At 56.2% G+C, this 26,045-nt stretch overlaps 3 protein-coding genes and 2 long non-coding RNA genes across 16 annotated transcripts; 2 read left to right on the top strand and 3 right to left on the bottom strand.

Annotated features, from left to right (window-relative positions):
* Window positions 1-991: 991 nt before the first annotated feature.
* On the bottom strand, window positions 992-8,000 carry ARHGEF25 (Rho guanine nucleotide exchange factor 25). 5 transcript variants are annotated; one of them, XM_077913547.1, is made up of 16 exons: window positions 7,792-8,000; window positions 7,433-7,547; window positions 4,989-5,203; window positions 4,757-4,852; window positions 4,586-4,662; window positions 4,330-4,396; window positions 4,030-4,133; window positions 3,777-3,846; window positions 3,573-3,662; window positions 3,398-3,490; window positions 3,148-3,198; window positions 2,878-2,955; window positions 2,446-2,646; window positions 2,115-2,295; window positions 1,760-1,875; window positions 992-1,350 (listed from the first exon to the last, which is right to left on the bottom strand). In XM_077913547.1, exons 1-16 carry the CDS (start codon window positions 7,888-7,890, stop codon window positions 1,240-1,242), a joined length of 1,764 nt encoding a protein of 587 aa, XP_077769673.1. In that variant the 5' UTR covers window positions 7,891-8,000; the 3' UTR covers window positions 992-1,239. The 5 variants fall into 5 exon arrangements, with proteins under 5 accessions (XP_077769673.1, XP_077769671.1, XP_077769672.1 ...); XM_077913545.1 differs by having other exon boundaries at window positions 1,664-1,875; window positions 7,792-7,998; XM_077913546.1 differs by lacking the exon at window positions 4,757-4,852 and having other exon boundaries at window positions 1,664-1,875; window positions 4,586-4,680; window positions 7,792-7,999.
* On the top strand, window positions 997-6,008 carry LOC144323272 (uncharacterized). Its single transcript, XR_013388690.1, has 2 exons — window positions 997-4,942; window positions 5,839-6,008. It is a non-coding gene; the product is annotated as an uncharacterized LOC144323272 (long non-coding RNA).
* LOC144323271 (uncharacterized) lies at window positions 6,534-14,937 on the top strand. The gene is made up of 4 exons (XR_013388689.1): window positions 6,534-10,257; window positions 10,429-12,245; window positions 14,226-14,328; window positions 14,529-14,937. It is a non-coding gene; the product is annotated as an uncharacterized LOC144323271 (long non-coding RNA).
* Window positions 8,288-13,243, bottom strand: DTX3 (deltex E3 ubiquitin ligase 3). 4 transcript variants are annotated; one of them, XM_077913556.1, is made up of 6 exons: window positions 13,096-13,243; window positions 11,863-11,924; window positions 11,593-11,668; window positions 10,489-11,224; window positions 9,350-9,567; window positions 8,288-8,996 (listed from the first exon to the last, which is right to left on the bottom strand). In XM_077913556.1, the coding sequence occupies exons 3-6, from the start codon at window positions 11,619-11,621 to the stop codon at window positions 8,921-8,923; spliced, it is 1,059 nt and encodes a 352-aa protein (XP_077769682.1). In that variant the 5' UTR covers window positions 11,622-11,668; window positions 11,863-11,924; window positions 13,096-13,243; the 3' UTR covers window positions 8,288-8,920. The 4 variants fall into 4 exon arrangements, with proteins under 4 accessions (XP_077769682.1, XP_077769684.1, XP_077769683.1 ...); XM_077913558.1 differs by lacking the exon at window positions 13,096-13,243 and adding an exon at window positions 12,534-12,761; XM_077913557.1 differs by lacking the exon at window positions 13,096-13,243 and having other exon boundaries at window positions 11,863-12,503.
* Window positions 14,538-26,045, bottom strand: PIP4K2C (phosphatidylinositol-5-phosphate 4-kinase type 2 gamma). 5 transcript variants are annotated; one of them, XM_077913551.1, is made up of 10 exons: window positions 25,789-26,044; window positions 23,035-23,132; window positions 22,277-22,373; window positions 21,784-21,927; window positions 18,453-18,599; window positions 18,231-18,269; window positions 17,532-17,645; window positions 16,910-17,177; window positions 16,620-16,723; window positions 14,538-16,426 (listed from the first exon to the last, which is right to left on the bottom strand). In XM_077913551.1, exons 1-10 carry the CDS (start codon window positions 25,966-25,968, stop codon window positions 16,346-16,348), a joined length of 1,272 nt encoding a protein of 423 aa, XP_077769677.1. In that variant the 5' UTR covers window positions 25,969-26,044; the 3' UTR covers window positions 14,538-16,345. The 5 variants fall into 5 exon arrangements, with proteins under 5 accessions (XP_077769677.1, XP_077769680.1, XP_077769681.1 ...); XM_077913554.1 differs by lacking the exon at window positions 25,789-26,044 and adding an exon at window positions 25,338-25,453; XM_077913555.1 differs by lacking the exon at window positions 25,789-26,044 and adding an exon at window positions 25,086-25,108.

The following is a 26,045-nucleotide window of genomic DNA, read 5'->3' as shown; positions in this document are numbered from 1 at the left end:
CTGACCCCAAAGCCCTGGGGGTGGGGTACAGTGAGGGTGGGTCTCCCTTCTTCAATTCCTCCTATTGTTCCCCAGAAGTCTTATCTGGGCTGGACGTCCTGTCCCCCCCCTTAGCAGTCCCTCCCCCCATTGTCGGCCAGAGGGACCTCAGGCCCACAGGGAGGCTCCAGCTCCTCCTCACCCTCCCACCCCAGCAGCCTATTGTCTGCTGAGGAAGCCCAAGTACACGTGACCAAGCCCAGGGGACAAATGGACACAGTGGACACAGCGATGCCCCAGGACCCAGGACAGGGCATCTGGATATGGATCTCCGCATGTTTGGCTTTCTCTGTCCCAGGGGCTATCCCAGAAGTTGGAAGGGGTGAAGACTCCTTTGGGCTGTCCACTCTTGGGTCTGTGCCTCGAAGAAGAACCTCTTCCTGCTCACTATGGATATGCCTTATGACCTCGCAGACCGCAAAAAGGAGACCCAGGGGCCACAAAGGTCCACAGCCCCCAGCATCCTCTCTGCCTTCCCATTCTCCCTCAGCTGAACATGGAGGCCTCAGAAGGAAAGGTACTTGGGCATCTAGTGCTTTAGAATCTGGGTGTTGGGGGGAACGGTGGGAAGTCACACTACATTGGGCTTTTCGGTGGGCTCTAGAACGGAGGCCAGATGGGAGAGAAAGCAAGCAGGGAAAGGGGAGGATCTATCAAGTTCCAGGTCTGGACCATGAGATGCTGCAACTGCAGGTGAGAGGCAAAGAGTGACATCTTTTGTCTTCCCGCTGTGTCCTCCTCTCACCAGACCACCTTCCACCAGACCACCTTCGGGCCAGCTGATTTCTCCCCATTGCTTCACCGCCCCTCCCCTGCCCCTCCCTTGGCAGAGACAACAGCCTTAGAGATATTACAAAACCTTTAATCTCAGAAAACTGAAAAAAAAAAATCAAAATCAAACCAAATAATTTTTATCTGGCCCCTGCCCCAGCCCTCCCACCCACCCACCCACCCACATATCCTCCTTTGGGGGGGACCTGTGATGCATGCATAGGGGTGAGAGCTGAAGGGACCTGTGTTCCTTAAGCAGAAAGAAATCTTTTTGAGTCTAGGTATCCTCCTCCACGTCAACATCACTCCCAGCCTTGCCCCCCATCCAGACACATCAAGAAGGAATCTTGAGGTGGTGTCAGAAGGATTGCCCTGAAGTTCCTTGGGAAATGGGGTGGCCCGGTCCGCACCACCCCAGGCCTGCGCCACTTATAGCTCATCTTCATCCAGCTTGGCAAGTCTGGCTTGGCAGGGAGGGGTGTTTGGAACTGGCGGAGCTGGAGAAGGGTCGGGAGCAGCTTGGGGGGTGTCACTGGGTGCCTGAAGAAAGACTCAAGTCAGAGGATTAAAAAGAATTCCAGGAATCCACCCTCACTCCTTTCTTTTGGGTGTATGTCCCTAACCAAGCCACCTCCTCTTGATAGATGCCTTAGATTATCTAAGACAGTCAGCTTCTCCAGGGGTTAAACTGGAGAAGGGAGGGTCCAAGCAGGGAAGTGGGAAGGGACAGACAAAAGGCAGGTGGTGGAAGAGAGAAATGATGTGGATGTGGTGGAGGGGGATCTAGGGACCCCATAATAAGAGAGGCCCTCCCCATCCTGCCCCTATAACAAGGGAACTCCACTCCTCATACCTGTGTGTCCAGGGGCAGAGGGGCTCTGGCCACCTCTCCTTTGGGTAGCAGCAGCAGGGAAGGGAGAGAGCCATTGATGGGTGCATGTGTGCTGACCTGGGCCCGGTCTCCAGGGCGCATTCTCCCAGGACTCCCCACCCCAAGCCCTCCTGGCCGCCCCAGGCTGTTGGTCTGGCTCTCTCGTCTCTGATACTCAATGGGTGACTGCAACGCTGGGCAAAGAGAACAGAAGGAAGGGTTACAACACAGACATGTCCTTTCCCCCCAAGTGCTCCGCCCACACCATCCTCCCACTTGGCCCCCCTCCCATGAACTGTCAGCCAAAGTAAATTGCCAGGGAGATGGGGAGAAGCTGGGGCCAGAGGGCAAGGATAGGAGATTGGGCAGTGAGGGATTCGGGAGGTCAAAGGGCCAAAGGAGCCCCATGAGGGAGGGAGGGTGAGAGCTTCACCATTGAGAAAGTCCCGCTGACTTTCCAGGATCTGAGCCACTTGCTTGATCCAGGCCTGACTCACTGCAGGGTCTGCGGTCTGCAGGACATAGCGCTGGATCCCGCCCTCTGGCCCTCTGGAGGTCAGTGCAAAGCGGCAGGGGTCACCCTGGAGGTTCCCCTCCAGTCCCAGACAGCTCACCTGGGTTGGCAAATAGGAGATGGCGCCCAAATTGTTTAGGCCCTCTGTGGTTCCTGCCCCCTCCAACAAGTCCAAGAGCCAGACATTCCCTCAGAGGCCTCACCCCATCCCAGTCAGGCCCCTCCCTCTCCCTAGTGGCCTCCTCCCCACCTTGATGCTGTTCTTGTACACATATCCGGCCTGTGTTCCACCCCGTACTCCTCCTCCCAGGGCCTCACTGAAGATGACAATTTGCTCGAAGAGGAAGACACGTCTCTCTCGACCTCGGGAGGACAGCAGCCCCCCCGCCTCGGGCTCGGTGACCCAGAATGTGTCTTGGCCCAAGAGCTTCCCCTGAGCAGTCAGTTTGCCCTAGAACCAAAGGGCAGCGATTTTGAGAAAAGAGCAAGAAGAGAAAAGGGCCACACTCTGCTCCTCCCCCCTTCCCCCGAGGCTCCCAACCAACCATGGGGTCAGGTCCAGGGGAGGACAGTTCCCCATGAGGACTTCTCCTCGAGGGCTCAGACTGGGACAAAAGAGCCTCAGGCCTCCCATTTCCTGTTCTATCCCCTGTACCTCCCATTTCCTGTTCTATCCCCATACCTCAAACCCCCGAAGTCTCCCCAGGGTCATCATGTCATTGCAGCGCTTGGGTACAAAGCACATGACCTCCACAGCTTGCTGGGTCACAGGTGAAGAAACGAGCATTGTCATTGTGGAGAAAAAGGCCTCTTCAGACCATGTTTCAACTCTCGACCAGCCTCCCCCTAAAAACCAGGCGGTGCATCCGCACCCGAGGAGCTGTGGGAACCCAGGAGACTGGAAAACTAAGAGGTACGTGGTGTGTGTCCTGGCAGATATGGGGGTCCTCACCTTCAGCTCTTCCGTGTCCATGCCAGCTCGACTATAATATTTGAGAAAATCCTAAGATGTAGAAAAGAAATGCTCAGGGAGGTGTTGAGGACACCCTCAGAGACTCTGACATCCTCCCCTGAGGACACAGGTGAGGATGCCCAGGAAGTCTGGGGGGGGGGGGGGGAAGGAGTCTTAGGAACCCTGGGGCGATGAATGAGGAAAGGGGTGTGCCAGCCAGCAGAACCCCCAGGGAACAGGTGGCTCCGACCTTGAGCAACAGCTGGTACTTCATGATCCTCTGCACTGGTTTGATGAGGAGGTCGTTGAGCTGCAGGCGGTGCCCGAGCTGCTGCCGGAGCTCCTGGGGACAGGGACCGGTGGTTATGCAGCCAGAAGAGCCCGAGGATTCCGGCCTGGTCCCCCCAGGTACCTCGGCCACTGACCTCAAAGTAGCTATCCCCAAATTCTGAGACCACGTGCTCTGACTTGGGCTTATTCTGACAGTACACCACGTACATGTGCAGCCGGCGCTCCTAACGGGTCAAGTTGAAGGGGAGCAGGATGGGTGAGGAACCAGAGCTCCTCTCCAGGGCCCTGACCCCACTCCCAAGCCCCGCCCCCCGCGGCCCCACCCCCTTAGGCCTCACGTGTTTGATGAACAGCTGAGCCAGCCAATCAGGATCCTCCAGGCAGCGCTGTAGCTCCTGCAGGAAATAGCTGGAGGGGTTGGCAAGGAAAAGGCTGGTCAAATACCCCCACCCCACTCAACTAAGCTGTCTACCTTAGTTGTGCCAATAAGCCACTCCAAATGTTCCTCAGGCGACAACGGGCCCATGGGTAGGTCACAGAGACAACCAGCCACATGCCCTTCCCCCTCACTCTCGGGGATCCACCACTCACTCTCGATGCCACTCATAGATCTGCTGGATGTTCCCAAACACAATCCTGTCACGGCCTCGAAGACACTCCGGGACCCCCTGAGCAGCCATGGTGGCCATGTAACCCTGCAGGAAGGTTGGGAGGCGGGGGAGGGCAAGAGTGTGGGAGGCCAGCCTTGGTGGGAAAACCGCCTCCCTCCAGAAGTCCAGGAGGCCGGGGTGCGGGGAGGGTGGCACAGAGGAGCACTAGGGCAGATCCTACAGTTAGCCTTGAGCAGAGAGAAAGGGCTGGGCTAGGGCTGGGAAGAGAACGGGGAGCTACCTCCACAATCTGCCCCAAGTCGTCCACATACATTTTCTCTGTCTCTACCAGTTCACTCAAGACATACCTGGGAAGAGAGCAGGAGTGCACATCCTTGGTTTAGCCACTTCCTCCCTCCTGGACTAGAAGCCCCTTCATTACCACAGCCAACCTCAGAGGAAATTCCAAGTATCAAATCTAAAATGTGAGGGATAGTTCTCTGGAAGTTGCACAATGGGTGGGGGGCAGAGGAGAGGGAGTGTGTGGGGACACTTACATACTCCTTTCCATAGCCTTCTTCTTCTGTTCTTCTTCACTCTCAGGGGCTTGGGACAGAGTTCCCTCCTCAGGTGGCTGGAAGGAAAGAACATCCTAGAGTAAAAAAAAAAAAAAAAAAAAAAAAAAAAAGGAAGCTTTTGGGGAGCCATGCAGACCCACTTCTTCATACCTGCGTCTTATCTCCAGGGCCCTCCAACAAAGTGGTCAGCAGGGTCAATTCGGGCAGCTCCTCTCCTGTGGCTAGAGCTGGTTCCAGCACCCAGTTCTGGGAGCCAGAAGTCAAGTGTCAGAAGTCACGGACAGTAGCTACACCTCCCCAGTGACCAGTGGCCCCCAGCCTGCCCTCTCTCCCAAGGTCCTTCATGGATGTCCTTCATGCTTCTGTGGTACTCTCTGCTCACCTCATATGGTCCAGCCTGGCCACCGTCTGCCTCAGTTTCCACACTGAGACAATGTTTGGAATGATCCAACCATCTTCTCAGGCCACTGACTGGCCCTGGGGGGCCCGGGGAACAGGGGCCAGAGCTGAGGCCAGAGCTGGGGCCAGAGGGGGCAGCCAGACCCGAAGTAGCTGAAGCTGAGATACTCCCCTCACTGCCAGCAATGGAATAGGATTCTAATGGGGAGTGAGGGTGGGGGGAGGGGAGAAAAGGGGCCATAGATATTACTCCAGCTCGAGATTCAGGGTCCCCAGGGAGCTCCCAGAGACTCCTCTTCATGATGCTGAGCCCTCTCTCCAGGGCCCACTCTCTTGTCATTCTCATTTGAGTTCGCCAGGATAGAAATTTCACCCGGGCACCCTTGGGAGGAAGGACAGTAAACACCTGGGCTCTCAAGGCCCGGAACCTCCAGTTATATGTGGAGGCTCCCCCATATCCTGAGCATGCCATAGATATGGAGGGGCAGCCATCTGGGCAGCCACTGGAAGCTGGGGGTAGCCATCTGCTCTCCTACCAGCCGCCCCCTTCCAATGGGCACAGACCATTCCCTGAGAAGGTGGGGGGGGTAGAGCTAAAGCCCATCTGCCACCCCCAGACCCCTCCTGCACCAATTGCAGTAGTCACTATAAAAGACTTCTGCAGCCCATCTCCCCAACACATGCACAAACCCAATGGGGTGGGGGGCGGGCGGGGGGGAAGTGAGGAGAGCTCATCAGGGTTATCTTTGCCCTGGGCTCAGGAACAGAGGATCTGAGATTTGTCATAAAGCCCCTGGGAGACCCTCATCCTCCATCCCTCTGTCTGTCTTCAGATCTGAAGTAGATTCTCAGCAAAAGGATTTAAGGAAGATCCGGTCCTAGGCCCAGGGGATTGTGGATGGATTGTTCTCATACCCTGTTGACTACAAGACAGAGAGAAGAGTTTCCTGCCCCTTCCCCAAATTTTTTAACTTGAACAGATAAAAAATTTGCAGGCAGAAGGGATCTTGGAGGTCTACTAAGTCACTTTCCTGGAAAACGCAGGTACAAGTCTCCAGCCTCTCAATCCCTGGCGCCAGGTCGACCTGCGGCCCTGAACCCTCGGCCCGCCCCCGCTCAACGCTGGGCCCTCCGACCTCTCACTCACCACGACCCCCCCGGGCGAAGCAGCAGCCGCATTTTGCCAGCACTTTTCGGATCACGTGGGGACAGGCACAGCGACCCCCCTTGTGCCCCCCCCGCATGGCGCCCGGGCCCCCCGCACCCCCCGCCCGGGCCGGCCATGCAGGGGGAATCACGGGGGGCGGGGGGACGGCGCAGGGCGCACACCCCCCTCCCTCCTAGCCCGCTCCAGGCTGGGGAGGGGGCAGGGAGGGAACCGGGAGGGGGTGTCCAGGGGTAGGCGGAAGCCGGGGCTGGGGGGCGCCGGGGCCCCGGGGAGCGGGCGGCGCGGGGCCGGGCGGCGAGCGCGGCGGGGAGGGTTTCCGGAACCCAGGCGGTGCGGGGCCCGGGGTCCAGCGGTCCGGCGGGGCGGGGCGGGGCGGGGCGGGGCCGGGCTGCGGCGGCCGCTCCAGCCCCGGCTCCGGCCCCTCGGCCTTGGCGGGGCTCTGGGCCCGGGCTGGGAGGGGCGGGGGCCGGCTCCCCGGGTCCCGGGCGCTGCGCGGGTCCCGGCCGAGCGGCGAGCCGAATAACAGGCCGGGCCGCGGTGCCGCCGCGGGGAGGGGCCTCTGCGGCCCGGCTCCGCCCTCTCCCTCCGGTTCCCCCTCCAGCCTGCGCCGGGCTCCGGCCCCAATCCCCCTCCCGCAGGCACCGCCGCGTTCCCACTCCACGTCCCCACCGCCTCCGCCTCCCCTCTCCAGCCTCGGCTCCCCGCCCCGTCCCCCTCCCTCCCCTCTCGGGCTCCCGACTGCGGAGAGCGGGGTGGGGGCGAGCCGGGCGGCGGGGTCTGCCCAGGTCGCCCCTCCGCCTCGGCGGTGGAGAGGGCTGCGGATGGATGGGCCCGGGCCCGCGGGGAGACGTGCTGGGGGCTGGGACTGTCCCCAGCCCGGCAGGGGTGGACAAGCCCCCCCCCCCCGCCATTCGGGGAGCGGGAATGGGGAGCTCTGCGGGGAACACGGCCCAGGTGCCGCCCTCCCGCCAGACCCTGCTCCCCTCCAGGCCCCGGGACTCTGGCTGAGGCTAATCACCAATTAAGGCGAAGTCCCGGCGGCCGGGCTGGCGGGGGGCCAGGGGTGGGGCGCGGGGACACAGCCGCGGGATCGGGTGATGTGGGGGCCACACAGGACTAGGGGGCGAGAAGCGTGGAGCGCTCGGCGCTTAGATGGGTCCCGCGCAGTTTGGATGCAAACCTTCACGCGAGCAAGGGCGGCATTACTTGAATTGGGCGCAGGGCGGTAGCTGGGCCCCACCCCGCCCCCAGCTTCTTACCGGGCAGCGGCGCCCAGGCGGGGACCCCACGCTGGCGCTCCCCCTTCTGATCACCCTCGGGACAGTCCGACTCTGTCTCGGTCCCTCCCGGCCCTAGGGGGCCTCTGCTCGGGGGCTGTGGGCAAGACTGGTGGTAGGGAACCTCCCTCCGCACCCGGCCTCGACCTCCCGCGTCGCCCTCCTCCTGTCAAATCCACATTGTTGTAAAAGGGTCGCCTAGGCCGGGCTGCAGGGAGCCGTTCGCCCAGACCCAGGCCCCGAACTCCCGGGGTGCGGCGACCGGGTAAACTGAGCTGTGGGGTGCAGACCTCCTGAGGCCCCCTAAAGGTTCCCGACTCCACCGTGGTCCCCTTTCTTACCCCCTCCGGCCCTGGGAGGGCGCATGCGCGCAGCATGCCCCCCATGACCCCCAGGATCCGGTCCGTGCGGCCAGGGGCGGGGCGGTCCGGGGGCTTCATGCTGGACCCCTACCCTGCTCCAAGTTTCAGGGCCGAGGGGGCACGGAAGCTGGGGGGCTCTCGGCCTGCGTGCGTCCGGGGAGTTGCAGCTGTGGAATCCGCCCCCTGCCCGGCTCCGCCCCCACTCCCACCCCAGCCAAACTTCTCAAAGGGGTAGGGTTGTTCCTTTCTCTACCACAACCCAAGTTCCACGACGAGCCAACCCCCCCGTAGTCCCGATTCCGACGTGGATGCGTCGGGAGCCCACTGAGCACTTGCCGTGTCCCAGGCTCTCTGGAGGCCGGGACTGGGGAGACGCGCGGGGATTTACCCGATCACCACCCCTTCCCCTTCTCAGCGGGTTCCGCTCCCCACCCCACCCCCACCCGGGGCCACAGAACAGAACGGGTGTGGCAGAGAGAGTTGCATATTTTACTTTATTTTTATTAAATTAAAAGCTACAGTCTGGCGGCGATTCCAGAACAGGGTAAGGAGGCTCCTTATAGGGGGCAGAGAAGAGCAGGAGACGGACTGACGGACTGACGGAGACAGAGACACAGGAGAGAAAGGACAGGTTAAGGTGGAAGGGGGACTGGTTCTGAGAAACACACAGGGCCGGCTCCGGGGGATGGGGGGGCTCACCTCAGCCCCACTGCCCCTCCCCCATGCCGAAGCTCAGCAGTAGAGCAGGGGGCTCGAGAGACCTTCCCTCCCCACCCAGGTCCTTTCTCAGCTTAGTCACTGGAGCACAGCACATACCAGAAAAAGCCAAGGGCAAAGGAGGGGGTAGGGAGACTGGGAGTATGTACATGGGGAGGTGGGGAGCAGAGCCTGGGAGATCCCCCTCCCAGAAGGGAGCGGCTCTCACTGCACAGAAGCACTTGGCCTGGGGGAGGGGACAGGGGAAGGGATTGCCCCCTCCCTCTCTGAACTCCTTCCCCAGTCAGACTGGTCCCCTGTTTGTGTGGTGTGGGGGGGCAGAGGGAGAGAGAACAGAGGCTTCCGCTGGGTCCTATGGAGAAAGGCAAGGGCTTGGCAGAGGGGAAGTCCTTCAGTCGTCTGTGATACCCTTGGCTCTCAGCTCCTCTTGCACCCGGGTCAGGTAGGTGGGGTCCGGGTACCCAAACCTGGGAGCAAAGAGAGACGAAGGTCAGGATTAGCCATTCCAGCTGACTCATTTTAGCCTCATGCTCTCCCTCATTCTGGGGGCCCAGTTCCAGCCGCTCCCCACTTCCCCTGAGCATAGCCAATCCTGAGATAACTTAGCCCACTTCTGCTTATTTCTGTAGGTTAAGCTGGGCATATTGGGCCAGGTGGAATGTAGAGACGCTGGGATGGAAGAGATGGCTGGGATAGTTTGGGGGTGGTCCTCTCTAGTTAGGAGGCTCTAGGAGAGAGGGGGTTGCTGTCATTCCCTGGAGTGAAAATAGAGAGAAGGGGAGGAGCCAAGGGAGGGAAAGGAAATGAAGGAGGGTCGCACAGCTGGGGTCCTCCTGTGCAGCTGGTCTTGTGGTGAATGTCGTTCCAGGTGATGACATTTGGTCTCCCTGTGGTCATGGACGTGCCGATAGTGAAGGTGAGACGCTGGTCAAATGCCTTGCGGAACAGGGTCAGCACCTTGTTGCCCTCGGGGCAGTCCGGGAGGTAGGCCACCCGTGTGGTGCCAGGGTACCGAACTCCTGGGTTTGGGTGTTCAGCCTGGGACGAAGGGGAACCAGAGAGGACAGTGAGCAGCTGGGCACGTGAAGGCCCGTGATGCCAACCGAGGGTCATCCTGGTCCACTGGCCGCCTAATGCTGATGGGGCAGCAACGGGCCGACAGCCTTTCAAGGAGGGAGAGACTTCCTTGAAAGGTTTGGACAGCAGGAGCCCATTTTTGGACAAAATCCTTACTACTAAGGAAGTTCCTTCTGCTGCCTCAATCTCTCAAGTCTCAGTTCAGCAACAAATGGATTCTCAAAAGTGATGGCAAGCCGCTCGCTCGTCCTCACTCACCAGATAAGTCAGCAGAAATGTGAAGACTGAGAATAATCTCTCTCTGTCTTCCCCTCTCCACCTGAAAACACTCCCAGCGCTTCTAAGCCTGCCTAGCCCGGGCCACTTTCCCATTACTCTCCTTCAGAGCTTCCTCAGCCCTCTGCAAACCAGGCCTGGAAATTACCCTTGCATGGTCAAGCAGGAGACACCTAGAGGCTCTCGACCATTCCTGGTTTAACCTCCCACTGTCAACAAGATTTTCCTCTCAGCAGTCTGGAACAAAGCAGCACTCACTGCTCTGTGAAGAGGGTCAGATCCCTTCCCGCTAGGCCTGCCTGCACCTGAGCCACCTTCTCCACAGAATTCACCTCTGCCAAGAATAGCTGTCGTCATCCATCCAAGTTCACCGAGGCAAGAGCCTTTCTCTCCTACCTGAGTTTCATATGTGCCGTGGAGTCGTGGGCTAGAAAAGCTGGGCCTGAAGGTGGGGGGACCAGCTAGCTCCAGGGCACCGGGTGCGAAGGCATGCTGGGAGGCGGCAAGACTACATCACATCTAACAAACACACTCCCCTTCACCCAGGTTTCCTAGGTCAGAGAACACGCTTGGGGAAAACCCGAAGGGCACGGCAGGTCTTCTTACCCCCTGGACACCGGGCGGGAAGACGTACTGGATGACAATGGTGCCATACTTCTCATAGCTGGGCAGTAGGAGCGTGGCGTCCTTAGAGACCAGCATGCGCCCATTCTGGGGCTGGTTGCCCACCAGCTGCCCATAGAAGCGGCCACACATGGGACAAGCCTTTTTCACCTGCAGGGCCCGGGTGATGCAGCCCTCACAGAACGAGTGCCGGCACTTCTCCAAGGTCTTGGCGTTCTGGATCTCCCCCAGACAGATGGGGCAGGTGCTCTCCTGCTCCTCAGCCTCCTCCCGAAGGCGGGGAGGAAGTGGAGGGGGGAGGGGAGGAGGAGGAGGGGGAAGCCCCCGAGCCCCTGGGGGCAGGAGCGGGGCTGCTCGCAGAGGGGGAGGGGGTGGCCCTGGGCGGTGCAGCTCAGGGTGCTCCCCGCCACCCCCCAAAGCCAGGCAGCCCATAAGCTCGCCCTGCCTCTGAGCTTTTTTCAGCTCTTTCTCGGCCTCTTTTAGCAGCCCCTTGAGCGCCTTCCGGGCCAGGTAGAGCCCGTTGGGGGGTGCCGGGGGAGGACCCTGCGGGGATAGCTGCAGGACGTAGATGTCAGAAGTCTCGCCATCGATGAGGATGGACACGCGGTGCTCCTCCCGAAGCCGGGCCAGCCGGGCTGGGGTCTCCTTGCTCAGGAAGTCCCACACAGGCTTGGAGACAGTCACTTTATTCTTGCAGGTGCCTCCACAGGCTGCCATTCTGGACAGGACGAACGACACTGCCCCCAGGGTGAAAGGGACTCAGGGTGGGGGGTCCCCATTTGACAAAATCCGTGCCTACTACCTCAGGTTGCTTTCAGGCCCTTTATCACCTCTACTGTCCCACAGTCCAACCCCTGACTCCTAGCCACCCCAGCTGATTTTCTGTCTCAGAGCTCTTATCTTTCAAATCCTAGCACCCACTAAAGAGCAAGAAAGTTTCTATGACTTTATTATTATCATCGTCTGGGCCAAGCAGCAGTCTTGGTTCTGTTTCCACTCCTCCCAAGATCACAGAAACAATCTGGCCCTCCTCCCTCTGGGGGGGGGACCAGCTTCTTTAAAGGGGAGGGAGACTTTTTTGCTCACTTTGATCCTGAACAGCTTAGAATTGGCATGCAGGCTCGCTCCACTGTCCCTGCTTCCTACTTGTCAGCTATGGGACCTGGTGGGTGGAAGGGAAAAGAAGGGAAGGTGAGATACCCCCCTACCCACTTTCCTCATGCTCCAACCCAGCAGCCCAGGTAACAGAAGACTGGGAACCCGGGTGTAAGTTACTGGGAATGGGATTACTTGGCACATGGAATGGAGGAAAGCAATTTAAAGGCGAAAGCTGAGTTCCCCTTGGGAGGCAGATACCTGGAAAGCCCATGGACGGGAGCAGTAGAAATCCCTCTATTGCCACACTCAGCTGACTAGGACTGGGGGGAGCAGGGAGAGTAGAAAGGAAAGGGTTATGATGACAAAGGTGACCGGCCCCCCTCACCCCCACTCTGCCAGCAGCCCAGAAACAAAACAAAAACTCCTCTTCCATTTCCTCTCCTTCTCTCCTGCAGAGCTGCATCCCCAGCCTCTCCCAAGTTGCTAAAGATGGAACTTCAGCAAGCTAACTTTCCTCTTCTCCTCCCCAGCTCTGAGGCTCTCAAGAAGGCCTAGGGCGCAGATGAGAGAAGTCAGGAAGGGAAAAGCTCCCCCCCCCCCCCCACGGAGGTCTTTCTTGCCACCTGCCTCGGATCACACGGGTGAGAAGCTTTCCTACGCTCCCCAAGTCCTCACCCTGCCCCACGTCCCCCCACAATTCAGCCCTCGTCGCTAGGGAGCCTTCCTTGCGGGCCAGCCCAGGGTCCCTTCTGCGGAAGTCTGTTTGGAGGAGGGCAAAGTGGCAACAGCCCCTAAGTAACGAGGTTCTTGCTGTCGCCTTTGTAACCCCGCGCCTGGAGCAGTAAGGCCGGCAGCGACCGGGTCTGCAGGCGGGAGGGTGCGGCTCCGCGGGGCTCGGCTGGAGGAGCCGGGGCTCCCCCGAGTCTTACCGGGTGCGGCTACAGAGCTGTCCCTACAACGCCTCCAAAGGTGGCTCAAATAGAAGAGGGGCCGCCAGTGTGGCCTCAACTCCTGGACTGACCCCAAGGGGAGCGGCTGTGCGGCTCCATCCCAGTCCCCTCCGGGCCAGAGGCACCTCGAGGCCCAGAGGGTGAGGCTGCGGCCCCGGAACCTCCGCTCGTCCTGCGCATCCAAGGCCGCGGGGCCCGGGACCTCGGGGTCCTGGCTCGGTCCCGCCGGCTCGGGAGCGGGGGCGGGCGGGGCGGGCGGGGCGGGCGCTGGGCCGCGACCCCGCGGGGCGGGGGGCGGGGGGCGCGGGCGCGGGCGCGGGCGGGGGCGCGGGCTGCTCGGCGGCGGCCCGGACCCGCGAGGCGCGGAAGCAGGCCCGCGTCGGCCTGTCGCCCGGTCGGGGCCCGCGGGCGGGGAGCCTGCCGCGGGGGCGCCGCCCGCCAGCCCGGGTGCGGGCCGCGGCGCGGGGGGCGCGGGGCCGGCGGGGGGCGGGCGGGGGGCGCGGGCGCGGGCGCGGGGGTGTGGGGCGCCGGGCTCACCTACCTCCCGTCAGCGCCGCCATTGCCGGTCACATGACTGAGGCTGTTGCCGGGATGACGGTCGGGGCCTTAGCAACAAGGGGGGGCGGCCCGGGGGGCGGGGGGCTCCGCCGAGGGTGCGGGCCGGCGCGAGGGCGGCCCCGGGGCGGCGGGGGGCGGGCGCTGCGCCCCGGGACGGGGACGGGACGGGGGCGGGGGCGGAGCGCGGGCCGCGGCGGGGAGGGGCGCGGGGGCGGGGGCGCGGGGCCGGGCGCGGCCTGGGTCGCTCCCCTCCCGGGCCCCCCTCGGCCCTCGCGGCGGGGCGCCTTCCGCGGGGGGGGCGGGGGCGCGGAGCCCGGTGCGGCCTGGGTCGCTGCCCGCCCTCGGCCCTTGCAGCGGGCTGCGGGTGCCTTCCGCGGGGGGGGGGGGGCGGTTCTCTGTGATCCGCCTGCTGCTGCTAGAAGCGCCGAGGAACAATCTAGGACGGGCAGAGCCACAGTAAGGAAAGCCCTGGTCCTGGAGGAGGAGAACCACCCCCACGCCCACACTATTTCCATCCCTTCCCGGGGCGCTCGCCTTCTCCTAGGTTGTGACCTTCTGTGACCCCCGCAACCTGCCCGCAGGCGGGGCTGGGTGAGCGCCTCCGACTTTCCTTTCCACCCACAGGGATCCTGAGGCTAGTGCAGAATGGGAAGGGAATACAGGCCTCAAAAAAATGCCTTGGGGGGGATGGGGGTGAGGGTGGAGGTGGGGGTGCGAAGTCTCTGGTACAAGTAGAGTTAAAAACGCTCCAAGAACAAACAGCTCTGCTCTGCTTCCCACATCAGAGCGCTCTCCGCCCCCGGGCCAGCTCACTTCCCTGGGGCCACATCAAGCCAGGTTTTTCCACCAGCCAAAGGCCTCCTCAGCCAAACAGCACTGGATCTCCCAGGCTGGCAGCAGCCTCTATTTATCCACCCCTCTCTTCACTCCCTCCCTGGGCTGGAGGGCTGGTCGCTTTCTCCACTTTCCCAGGACCCTGCTGTACTCTTCCTACTCTCCAAACAACAGGACATCTTTCCCAGGAAGCCTAGGGGGAACACCCCGTTCTTCTTTTAGCTCCTGTGAGCAAGTACAAGTGAGGGAGCGTGCTCTGAGGCTCACTCACCTTTACAGGAGTGACTGTGTCATCAGGCCCAGAACTCCGGGGGGAAGAGGGAGCACCCCATCAGCCCTTCTCCCTGGCCCCCCCATACGTGGACTCTCACAGAGCTGGAGAGTAAGTTTTCCATTGCCATCCACACCCCTCACCACCTTTTAACTAGAAACCCACATCCTTAATTAGGGGCCCCACATTTTAAAGATGGGTAATTCTTCATCTGGTCTCTGCACCCCTAAGCACAGGGTTCCTCAGAAAAGAGGGGGGGAGGAGGCATGTCTGTGAAGGAATATGGATTCAATAATTTATTTCCTATACAGTGACAGCGATGGGAGTAAATACACAAGATCTTTATTAATTAATAAAACAAAAAAGATGAAAAACAGAAGCAACAAAACGAAGACCATTCTGCTCATGATACATCAGCCACATGGTCAGAAAACCAATTTCTAAAGAGCAACAGCTGCTGGTGTCATGGAGTTTTATTGCATTCAAAAGGGGAAGGTAGATGGTTGGAATGAAAAAGATCAGCAGGCCCCTGATGGGAAGATATTATAGGGGCTCTAATTCTTAACTGTGGACTCGTCTTGTTACTTCCTTTGGAGAAGATGAAGGGGAGAGAGAAATTCTCCTTTATGACTGTATGACTTCCTGTGAGACAGATCAGTCCAGCTAGATACAGAGCAAAGAATCTTTGCATCCCCACAGGCCAGTTGCAGGTGCCCATCTTTATGTTTTAAAAAAGTGCAGAAGCCATAAAGGGGATGGAGGGTAGCAAGAATGGCTGCCTTAGCCCCAAAGGTATCAGGGGGTGGGGAGGACACTATCTGGGCCCTCAGGGTCCTCTACACTCTGAGACTACCACTTGTCATTTCAACTCTTGGGAGGGGGCCAGTGATTGAGTTATGGCTCTGACTCCTCTCTGGGGGTGGAGAGTGAAGATGACAAAGAAGTCCATCTGTCCCCTGGGAGACATAGTAGCAGTATAAGACAGAAAAGAACAGAATAACACATCCAACTGGAAAAAGGGCTTGAGAAGGGGTTGGGAAGGAAGTATGCTAGGTGCACATCTCCAAGGAGTAGAGGAGGTTCCCGCACTTGAGACGTTCCATCCTCTTGAAATGACCAGGATGGACCCAGGTAGAGATATTTCCTCCTGCTGGGGATAAAACCTCAGAGATGGCTACACGTGAAGAAAGGAAATTTAGCATTGGGAGTGAACCTTACACCCTGGCCCATCATCCCAGCCTCCAAAACTGCCCCCACCCTCGTCCCCCGCTGAAGGGTTCCAGCCCTGGGAGGTGTGGAAGGTCCTGGTGAAGAGCAGCAGCAGTCAAACATCTTCACCCAGGCTTGAACGGTTTGGCCATCTCTGGGTTCTTGTGCCCAGAAGTACAGGGGCAGGGGTTGGAAGTAGGGTGAGGGAAGACTTTGGAGAGTAGTAGTCAATTCTTGACAGACACCTTTTCCAATTCCCTGAATAATTTCAAGAGTCCTCCTGGGTCCCACCTCTGTAAGGCACCAGCTGGCTCGCCGCTCCCCACCCCATTAGTGTGTAAAATGGGCCATAACCCATCATATGTGTGCATGCCAGCACCCACACCTGTAGTATCTTAAAAGTCCTCCATCCCAGGGTCTACCGGGAAGGAGGCATGCCACAGTGAGTTCTATAAAGTTATCAGCAAAATTCAGACACTCTTAGTTCATCCCACACAGCAAAATGCATCCAGAGTAGTTGCTTGAGCCAGGTCCATCCGTCCAGTCAGTTCCTGAAGATGGCAAGTAATCCCCTTCCCCCATCTCCTCCTATGTTCTAGAAACAACAGGACATTTACAAAGATCAAGGCACTTGGGAGTGAGTCAACAGTAACACTCTAATGAAGCAAGCAGAATTGCTGGAAGGGAGGGAGAAATGGAAGAAAAATGGGCGGGTGGGGAGGGGGGGACAGGACAGTGTATTTCTGAGGGTCAGGAAAAGCCTAGTCAACAAGATGGAGTTGTGTGGGTAGAAGGAGCCTGTAGCTGGAACTTAACAAAAGAGGAAGAGAAGTAGTAGTGGTCAACATATCCACAGCTCCCCAAGCCTCTCGGAACCCTGCCACCTTGAACATAAAGCAGCACGGAGTCTGGTAGTCTCTTAGGCAAAAATGTTGGTAATAAAATCCAGGAACCGCTTAGCATACTGCTCAGGATGGACAGTGGAGATCTCTGCCCCAGCCTGCGAGAGGAGGTAGGAACACAGCGTCAGGCACCCCACCACCCCTCCCCACTCCGCAGCCTCCAGTCCTCCCCACACCACTTCCGCACCCAGCCCTTCCCAACCCTTCGTCCTTTTGCCACCCCATTGCTCCCGTACAAAAGGCTCCCTCTGTTCCCAGTCAAAGATAGGAAAGGATTTGGGGAACCCTCACCCCGTGCTTGACAGTTTTGGCTGCGTGAGCTGCTTTCTTCTTGGCATCATACTGTGTCAGGATGTCAATGAGGCCCATGAAATACACCTCCTTCTGGGGGGCCCCTGGGGAAAGAAAGCGAGGAAGAGCAAGTATAGTCCCAATTCCCTCTTCCCAAGAACCAGTCAGATCTGTTTTGAAAAGCTAACCGGCCTCTCTCCCACCACCCTGGCTGGTCTCAGTCCCCTCACTCCCCCAAGGCCAACCCTCCCCACCACCAACACCCTTAATATTTCCAGGATTTCTCTCACCCTCAGCACTCCGGATGGCATAGACGTCAATGAGGGACTCAAATTCTCCAGGGCCCAGGGGCCGGTGAGAATGGATGTAGCCGCCAATACCCTCAGGGGAGGTGCCATAGGAGCCCACCAGAGCAGGTGGCCCTGTCAGGTCACAGTCTCCATCCCCCTCTGACTCCTCCTCCCGCACAGGTCCCTCCTCCTCTGGGTCAGAGCCCCGAACGATGTCGTGGATGCCCAGCAGAAGGCTGTAGTCCATGATCTTCAGCTGCACTAGGAACTGAGACCCCACTGACAAATCAGATACCTCAGATCTCCTTCCCTGCTCCCAGCACCACACCACCCTTATACCTCCCCTCTGAGCTTCAGGGGCCCTCCTGGGGAAAGGAAGGATGAAAATCGAGGGTTGGGAGTATACCACTGCCCTTTAGTACATCAATGTCCTGGTACCTGAGGTCATCCTTTTAGTCAATTCTAGCCATCCCCTCCATGGGTCACCTCTAAGGGTTTTTTATGTCCCATACCCAACTCCCCTACATGCAGAAAACCCAAAGAATAAAGGGAACGGGAGAGACAGCTGCCCCGGGGGGGAGCAACAGGAAACAGCCATTTCCCAAAGCACCCCGATTATCACCTCCACATCTCTCTTTAGCTTCTCTAGAAATACTTTCTTCTCCTCTTCACCAATATAAACCTTCTGGTTCTTGTTGAGAAAATCCATATCCTTAAGGGTGGGCAATTCTTTAACCTGAAAATAGGTAAGGGGAATCTTGGGAATACAGCCCTTCCCTCAAGGTCTCAGAGAACCATGCTCTCTTCCTAGGGCTCTCTGTAACTCAGTGGCCTTGAGGGGAGAGAGATCTCACAGCCCCTCTAACTGCACACTGCCATGCTGCCCAGAGGCCGTTCTTCGCTCTTGTGGCTTCTCCAAACTCAGTCACTGCAGCGGTACCCCAAATCACATCCCACTACCGTCTGCTTATGGTTTCCAGTCAAGACCTCACATACCGCCTTTCATTCTTCTTAAGCAGAAAATAGCCACCTGAATACAAGAACCCAGAGCGGGGGGTAGAGAGTAAGCATTTCGCTCTCAAAGTTTGTCTTTATCCATAGCCACACCTTCCACATGGGCTAACCCATGCCAGTGAGAAAGCAGCTGCTCCTGCTGCCCATTCCAAACACTTAATCCCAGCATCAGCACAAGTTTACACCTCTCTTCTTTTTGGTGGTTTAAGATAAGACGAAATAGCTGGTGATCCCTACCTCTATCCTAAGGAGATCCCTTTATCTGCCCTCCCTCATCCCTCACCCTGTCACCTAAAATTAGTATCACCTTTTCCTTATCGCTGGCTTCTCGGGACACTAGGGAGCCCTGTGGAGAGACCCAAAGACCAAGTCAGCAGAAGTGGCTAAAAGAAGTTAGGATCCAGCTCCTAAGAGGAATATTTACACCCACAGTCTTCTTTCCTTTGAAATGAACCATCTCAGTGCCCTCCCAGGCCCTTCCCCACTCTCAGGCTATCAGGAGCCTCTCCCTCAGCTAGCCTCTCCTTACCTTGAGGTCATACTTCCTGTGCACAGGAAGACGGTGGCTAAACATGTTGCGCATCACAAGCATGTAGCTGTCTTCATTGTCCACGCTAACTCGGTACATCCCCAGGAACTGGGGCAGCAGTGTGTTGCCATGGCACTTCACAATGTACTGGGGTAGAAGGGAGGAAGGAATGGGGAGAAGCTGAGGAGTAAATGCACAACCAGCCCAGGGATGGGAATTCAAACACCACCATTCCAGAGTAGGGCAGACAACTTCAAGTAGAGAGATTACAAGGTCAAAAGTGTGAGTGGGGAGCGCCTGGGTGGCTCAGTCAGTTGAGCATCTGATTCTTGGTTTCCACTTAGGTCATGATCTCAAGGTTGTGGGATTGAGCCCTGCAGAGCATGGAGCCCAGCTGGGATTCTTTCTCTCTTCCTCTTCCTCTGCCTTGCCCCACCCCCACCCCCAGGCGTACCCCTGCATGAATGCTCTCTCTCAAATAAATAAATAAAATCTTAAAAAAAAAAAAGTGGTGGAGACTTGTTAAAGGCATCTGTGGTATCCATGAAGTTTCTGAATCCCCATCTCCTGATTTATTCCATTTGTATAATGTCTCTTTATATTAAAGCTTTTATTTATTTTTTTTAATTTTTATTTATTTATGATAGTCACACACACAGAGAGAGAAAGGCAGAAACACAGGCAGAGGGAGAAGCAGGCTCCATGCTCCGGGAGCCCAACGTGGGATTCGATCCCGGGTCTCCAGGATCACGCCCTGGGCCAAAGGCAGGCGCCAAACCGCTGCACCACCCAGGGATCCCCTAAAGATTTATGAGAGAGAGAGAGAGAGAGTGAGAGAGCATGCACACGTGCACAGGTAGGGGGCAGAGGGAGAGGGGCAAGTAGACTCCCTGCTGAGCATGGAGCCCAGCTCAATCTCAAGACAGAGACCATGACCTGAGCCAAAATCAAGAGTCGGATGCTCAATCAACTGAGTCACCCAAGAGCCACTAGACTCCCTATTTTTTTTTTTTTAAATTTTATTTATTTATGAAAGACACACAGAGAGGCAGAGACACAGGCAAGGAGAAGCAGGCTCCATGCAGGAAGCCCGATGCGGGACTCAATCCCAGGACTCCAGGATCAGGCCCTGAGTCAAATACAGACATTCAACCACTGAGCCACCCAGGTGTCCCTCTCTCTATTTTTTTAAAAAAGATTTTATTCATTTATTCATGAGGGAGAGAGAGGGGCAGAGACATAGGTAGAGGGGGAAGCAGGCTTGTCGTGGGGAGCCCACTGCAGGACTCGATCCCAGGACCCCAGGATTACAACCCGAGCCAAAGGCAGGTGCTCAACCGTTGAGCCACCCAGGCATCCCTAAACTCTTCAAGTACAAGTGGTCACAGAACCAGGATTAGAGATTACATCTGTTTACCACGAAATGATTTTACCTAGACTAACATTTCCTGGTGGGCTACGTTCCCATAGTAAAAATGTTTGCATGATGGCTTATAATTTGGGATTCTTAAAAAATGGCTCATCTTTTATGCTATTGTCTCTGTCAGCATTGCTGCCTTCTTCCCCTAGAGCCAGCCTTCTCAGAAAAGTAGTCCACAATGAATCCACTTCCTTTCACACCTTAAGCCAGTGAAATCAAACTCATACTCTCATCTTTCCTCTGAAATCTACTACTCCCTTCCTCAAATCCCTGTTGCCAAATCATTTGGTATTCATTTTAGTTATTGTTGTATTTCAACTCGGGGGCACTTGATACTCCCAACCAGACTCTCCCTAGAACTCTCTTCACCCTGGGCTCCCCCTATGCCACTCTTCCAATTCTCTTCCCCTCTCTCCTCAAATCCCATACAGAACAAAGGAGGGTACCTGGCAACTCAAACTCTCCTTTATGGGCTCTTCTAAATTGCTTCATTTCTTCTCCATAACACTTCCTGTCAATAGTCTGTATCTATAGTTTTAAATACCATCTATTACCTGTAACTCTCAAATCTACACTTCTACTTTCCTGAACTCCATTCCCCAACCACTTATGGAACATCTACATCTGAATGAACTGTAGAAACCCTACATTCCACATGTCTAAATCAGAACTGTCTTCTCCCCAAAACCGCTTTCTTTTTGTGCTTCCCAACTGTTAGTGAATAGACACCCGGTTATCCCCAGCCAGGAATCTGGAGGCACCTTTGCCTTAATTCCCCCAAGTCTCCCACGAGTCTCTCTGCCTCTCCACTGCCATCGTTCCTCCACCCTCTGTCATTCCTCACCCAGACTATTAGCATTACCTCCTACCTGGTAATGCTAATCTTCACTCCTAGCATTCCCCTATCCAACCCATTCTCGAAAATGCAGTCATGAGACTATTTCTAAATAATATACCGCTCTCTCAGCTCTGTGCCTTTGCAAGTTGTCCTTTGCCTAGAATGCTTTCTTCCACCTTGTCTAAGGAGTCCATACTAGTCTTTCAAGAACCGACTCCTATAATCTTTGCTCTAACAAACTCTCCTTGAACCTCCCAGTGCACTTCTTTCCCCAGGTAAGCTAGGATGCTCTTCCTAAGCACCCCCACAGCACTCTGTATATCCCTCTACTACTGCACACATCCCACTGTGTTTATGTTGGTTTCCTAGCCTCTGCCGTGAGGCTGAGAGATCCTCCAGGGCCTCTTCCTCAGTCACCTCTTTCTCCACTGCCTAATGTAGGGCCTAGTGATAACGGAGATTCAATGTATGTTGACTAAATCAATTATTTTTCTAGTCTTTCATTTATTCCTTGCTAACTGACTTTAGGGGGATTTTTTTTTTTTTCCATTAGAAAGATATTCAGGCAGTGTTTTTATCACTGAAATATTCCGGAAACTGCACGTTTCAGGTTAATCTCATCAGACAGAAAAGCCTCCCTAATCCCACTCAGGACTGGATATGATCATGCTTCTCCCCTTCAGTTTATTCCCAATTGTGTACTTATCCTGCTTTTCTCCTCGAAACCACATTTATTCCTGACAGTATATTGGTGTTAACAGTTCACCTAATTCTGGCTTAGTCTACAGTTGATAACCGCTATATGTGTGCCCCTGATGTATCAATCCACAGCAGTTTGGGATCGTAAATACCAAATGAGAAAGGAACATGTCTAACTTCTCCTTTTTGGTCAAACACAAAGAGGTATGCAGAGGCTTTTTCCGAAATTCCTAGTTTTCAAAAACATGATGTCAAGTGCTCCTTGGGCAGCAAAATGGGTTGTAGGGAAAAGAGAAAAGTTTCCTAATGTTCTCCAGCAGCAAAGCTATGACTAGAGAGGAGAGGGAAAGAACGAAGCTGGAAAGCCGCCTAACCTGGTGGTAGTTCGAGAGGTTGCTATGCATGTCAGCAATGTCCTCACTGGATACTTCTTTGATGACCAGAGTTCGATCGTAGGAGATAAGGAAGCGACCATCACTGCCTTCACTTTCACTCGGGGGACTTCGGGTGAGGGACACCTGGGAACATAAATAGGTCAGAGGCTCTTTTCCTCTTTGAATGGAGATGCAATCATAGGATAATGGTCAAGTGAATGTATCCGAAAGCAGATAAAACTCTTGTATGAAAGGTGGAGCAGGGGTTCTTCACCTGGACTGAATGAATGTGAAAGCAACAATTTTAATGTAGCTACATTTTTCCCCAAGGACTGGGTTAACGCCTTTCATCAGATTTTTGAAGAGGCCTTGTGACCACAAATAGGTAAAGAATCAGACTTACCAAAGCTCTCATTTCTCTAAACATGACTGGCCCCAGGATTCCCTGCTTGTCATGGAGAAAGGACACCCCTCACCCGAAAAGGACTCTCACCAGGTAATCTTGGTCATCAATGCCAAAGCGATCACGGAGGTTCCTGAAGACCTGGGGGCAGTACTCCTTGAACTTGAAATGACTAGGCAGGTTTTCTCTGAAATAGGGGTTTTCAGGGTAAGAAAACAAAGGAACAGTATTACATTTATATGTGGCTTGACAATCTACAGAGCACCTTCAACACATTTACCCTATATGATTCTCATGAAACTATTGTGAAGGCCTTTAAAGGTATATTATTCCCATTTTACAGGAGAGATTGGGGCTCAGGGTGGTTGAGTGACCTGCTTCAAACAGAGAACTGATAAGTAGCTTAAGTAGAACCAGGATCTAATGCCCATCTAAACAGCATCATTTCCCAAATCTCATGCAAGTTCGAGATATCCTAAAATCCGCAATAGGTGCGACTGTTCCGAATGGCATCTTCTGATACCAGAAGCACCTAGGAGACTAAGATACTTCTTTCAGGGAGTCTCTATCAGAAGCTAATGGTAAGGGCATCTAAATGTATTTACTCTGTGGCTAGATGAGAAACAAAGTAGTACAAATATACCAGAGTATAGAGAACACTGGAAGTTACTTTTAATGGTTTTGTTGCACGATACTGAATTTCTGCTCTGGGAAGGGGGTTAGAATGCAGAACTTGCAAACTGCCTTCCAAATCTAAAACCTTCGATTCACTGAATCTTAACTCTTAAAATTATGTATTACTCTCTTCTAGGAAGGTTGACAAAAGAAGAGCAGGGATCTCCACATACCTGTGGAAAAGGTGATTGTTGACCTTGATCTTGGAGCTCGCCTTAAAGTCGTCTGGCAGCAGCATCACTGGGGGAGGCACCTGGCTGAGCTCATTGATCTGATAAACCAAAACAAGAACAGGGAGCCAGTGAGGAGGGGTGTGGAGAGCTACCTCTACACTGCTTCTGGGCGAGAGTCAGAAAAGGGCAACTCAACCCTTGTTCATTTAGGAACCCGAGTTATGCATCTACTTGCCAGAGGTGAGACAATGCATCTGACCCCTTCTGCTGCCCAGCAGGAACTGCAGTCAGCAGCCCCCACACACAGCCCCTCACACTCCACCCCCATGGAGCTTCATGCTCGCAGCAGTCATTTTATATTAGGCAAACCCTGTAAGCAGCTCAGCACTATTTTTAAAGCTGTGAGAAGTTCTAAAGGGAAAAAAATACCCTCAGCAGACTCAAAACACTCAAGACAAACAGTTCCATGCTCCATTAAAAACAAAACAAAAGGCGCTTTTTTTTTTAAATGTACACAAGAGAGTTAATGGGACTCTGAGGAGCCTGCAGCAACCAGAATGAGATGTCCACATCCTGCAGGAGGCATCTCCTTACAAACAGACCACTCTAACCCAGGTCTCTCCAGTAGGTCCTCACCTGCCTGAGTGTCAAGTAAAAGAAGAGCAGCTGACTTCAGAGGGGGTGCATGCAGGCAGGCAGAGGATATGAGCTCATTAGCTGTCTGTTCCTAAAAGTCAAGTCAGGCCATGGCCCAAAGGATGCAAGCAACACACGCTCTCCTTGGCCCCCAGAATCAGCCATCTGCTAATTCTGGGTGGGAAGGGAGTTCCTGCATGAAGAAATCCCAAGAAGATGTGTTTCCTCCCCAGCGTTGCCGCAATACTGTTCACCCACCTTTAACAGTGCGCTTATCACATGACTCTAATGGCTAGTTTATGTAAGTTCACCATTTACATTGTGAGCTCTTCAAGGGCAAGGATCAGCTGTAGTTGTCTGCATGTCTCAGGTGCTGAGCTAGCATAAAGTTTGGCACAGGGGGTCCTGAAGTGTGTATTAGCTGAATAAGCGGAGGCCTTGCCTCTCTTGATCATTCAACAGAGGTGATGAAATGCAGCCTAACCCAAATCCACAGATTGCAGTGAAACTGTGCTCCTCTCACTCTCAGTAGAAAAGGAGGACAGGGGATCCCTGCGTGGTGCAGCGGTTTGGTGCCTGCCTTTGGCCCAGGGCGCGATCCTGGAGACCCGGGATCGAATCCCACATCGGGCTCCCGGTGCATGGAGCCTGCTTCTCCCTCTGCCTGTGTCTCTGCCTCTCTCTCTCTCTCTCTGTGACTATCATAAAAAAAAAAAAAAAGAAAGAAAAGGAGGACAGAACGTCTTCCTCCAGGAACCAAAAAAAAAAAAAAGAAAGAGAAAGAAAGAAAGAAAGAAAGAAAGAAAGAGAAGAAAAAAGAAAAAGAAAAAGAAAAGCCACTTGAGATTCCCAGCCTAAAATTCAGCTATAGTTCTTCATGCCCCCTCCTCGCCACCTGCTGTTAAGCAGGCTGAATCATCATTAAGACATATGTTCAAGGAATTCTCCACTCTAGACACTTGAAGTAAATGTGGGTTGGCTACAGGGTGGGGTGTTGAAGCTAAAGTACATATACCTAGGGAAGCTGAGGCAGCCAGCTCTCATGTGTAACTCCTCAATCCTTACCAAAGAAAAATCCTCCTTGGTAAGCTTCCCAAAGGGATGGATGGGTCACCTGTAAAGTCCATATGAGAGGCGGCCCTACCTCTAAGACATTACCACCCAGGAGCTGGGAGCGGTCCATAGAACCACAAATACAAAAGAGCCCCCCCCCACCCCCCGACATTCTAAACCACAAATCAAGAAGGGGACAAAAATGGTCTTCTTCCTTACTCCCTTCCACCTGTCCAACTCCGCCTTGACTACAACACTTCAAGGAGACTGATTTATAAAATACTGCCTGTTCCATTCAAGGTCACCGCATCCCTCCCACTCTAAATCTGAGGGTGGAGGAACAATGGCTGTGCTTCCTTCACCTGAGTGAAGGAAAAGCGACGCACTGGGCTGCTTGGCCTCCTCCCAGGCCACACCGGCCACCTGTTCCTCAGGTTCACCAGCAGCGTCCCCAGCAGCAGCACTCCTCAGCCATCCTGTTGGTCACAGACGACCCCCCGCTGACCCCGCACAGCGTCTCCGCGGCCAGCCACGGGGATGCAGTGAAAACCAAAGGCATATCCCATACACTGTGTCAAGAGGCCCGGGTGGGTGGCTTCTCCCGGACGCTGTACCTTCGGAAGGCAAAGGCAGGGGCGCGCAGGAAGCCTGGAGCGTCCCCCAGGGCCGAGGCTCCAGCACCAGGGCGGCAGCTGGAGAGGAAGGCGACCCGCGCCGCTCCGAGCTGCCTCCCGAGCCGCAGCACCGCCGCCCTGGGCGCCCGCCCGGCCTCCCGCCGAGCCCGCCGCGACGCCGGAGCAGCAGGAGGGCAGGTGGGGCGGGCGGAGCTCGAGCGGCGGACGCGGCGCGGCCGGGGCGCGGAGGGAGCCAGGGCCCGACTCACGGAAGGAACGACGGCGCCGCCTCCAGCGAGGCGCCGCGGCGGGGACACCTGAGGTTGGGGCGCGGGGGCGGGCGCGGGCGCGGGGGCCGGGGCGCGGGGGCCGGGGCGCGGGGGCCGGGGCGCGGGGGCGCGGGGGCGGCGGCGAGGGCTCCAGGCGGGAGCTGGGGGCGCGGCGGGCTCACCGAGTGGGCGACGCCCCACAGGAACACGCCCAGCAGCGGGTCCGCCGCCCGGAACACCTTCACCTTCTGCTGCACGAAGTGCTTCTTCTTGGTCTTGGAGGCGAAGCCGAAGCCCGGGGCCGCCGCCGCCGCCGCTGCCGCTGCCGGTACGGTGGCCGGCGGGACAGAGGAGGACGCCATAGCCTCCCGCGCCCGCGCAACCGACCAGGGGACGCCGAGCCGCCGGCGCAGCGGGCTCCCGACCCCGGAAGCGGCGC

Source organism: Canis aureus, chromosome 11 (genome assembly GCF_053574225.1).
Source record: "Canis aureus isolate CA01 chromosome 11, VMU_Caureus_v.1.0, whole genome shotgun sequence".
In the NCBI taxonomy this organism is placed as follows: domain Eukaryota; kingdom Metazoa; phylum Chordata; class Mammalia; order Carnivora; family Canidae; genus Canis; species Canis aureus.
The sequence above is the reverse complement of the archived record's forward strand: the minus strand, read 5'-3'. Positions and strand labels throughout refer to the sequence as shown.

Excerpts from the sequence above, each read along its gene's own strand:
- ARHGEF25 (XM_077913545.1), bottom strand. The coding sequence starts at position 7,890 with ATGAAGCCCCCGGACCGCCCCGCCCCTGGCCGCACGGACCGGATCCTG. Across the intron at positions 4,663-4,756 it reads GCCCTGGAGATAAGACGCAG|CCACCTGAGGAGGGAACTCT; the intron begins GTATGAAGAAGT and ends CTTTCCTTCCAG. Across the intron at positions 3,847-4,029 it reads ATCTATGAGTGGCATCGAGA|CTATTTCCTGCAGGAGCTAC; the intron begins GTGAGTGGTGGA and ends CAACCCCTCCAG.
- DTX3 (XM_077913556.1), bottom strand. The coding sequence starts at position 11,621 with ATGCCAATTCTAAGCTGTTCAGGATCAAA. Across the intron at positions 11,225-11,592 it reads CTAAGCTGTTCAGGATCAAA|AATGGCAGCCTGTGGAGGCA; the intron begins GTGAGCAAAAAA and ends CGTCCTGTCCAG. Across the intron at positions 9,568-10,488 it reads TCCCGCCCGGTGTCCAGGGG|GCTGAACACCCAAACCCAGG; the intron begins GTAAGAAGACCT and ends CCTTCGTCCCAG.
- PIP4K2C (XM_077913551.1), bottom strand. The coding sequence starts at position 25,968 with ATGGCGTCCTCCTCTGTCCCGCCGGCCACCGTACCGGCAGCGGCAGCG. Across the intron at positions 21,928-22,276 it reads TTGATGACCAAGATTACCTG|GTGTCCCTCACCCGAAGTCC; the intron begins GTGAGAGTCCTT and ends TTATGTTCCCAG. Across the intron at positions 16,427-16,619 it reads CCAAAACTGTCAAGCACGGG|GCTGGGGCAGAGATCTCCAC; the intron begins GTGAGGGTTCCC and ends CTCCTCTCGCAG.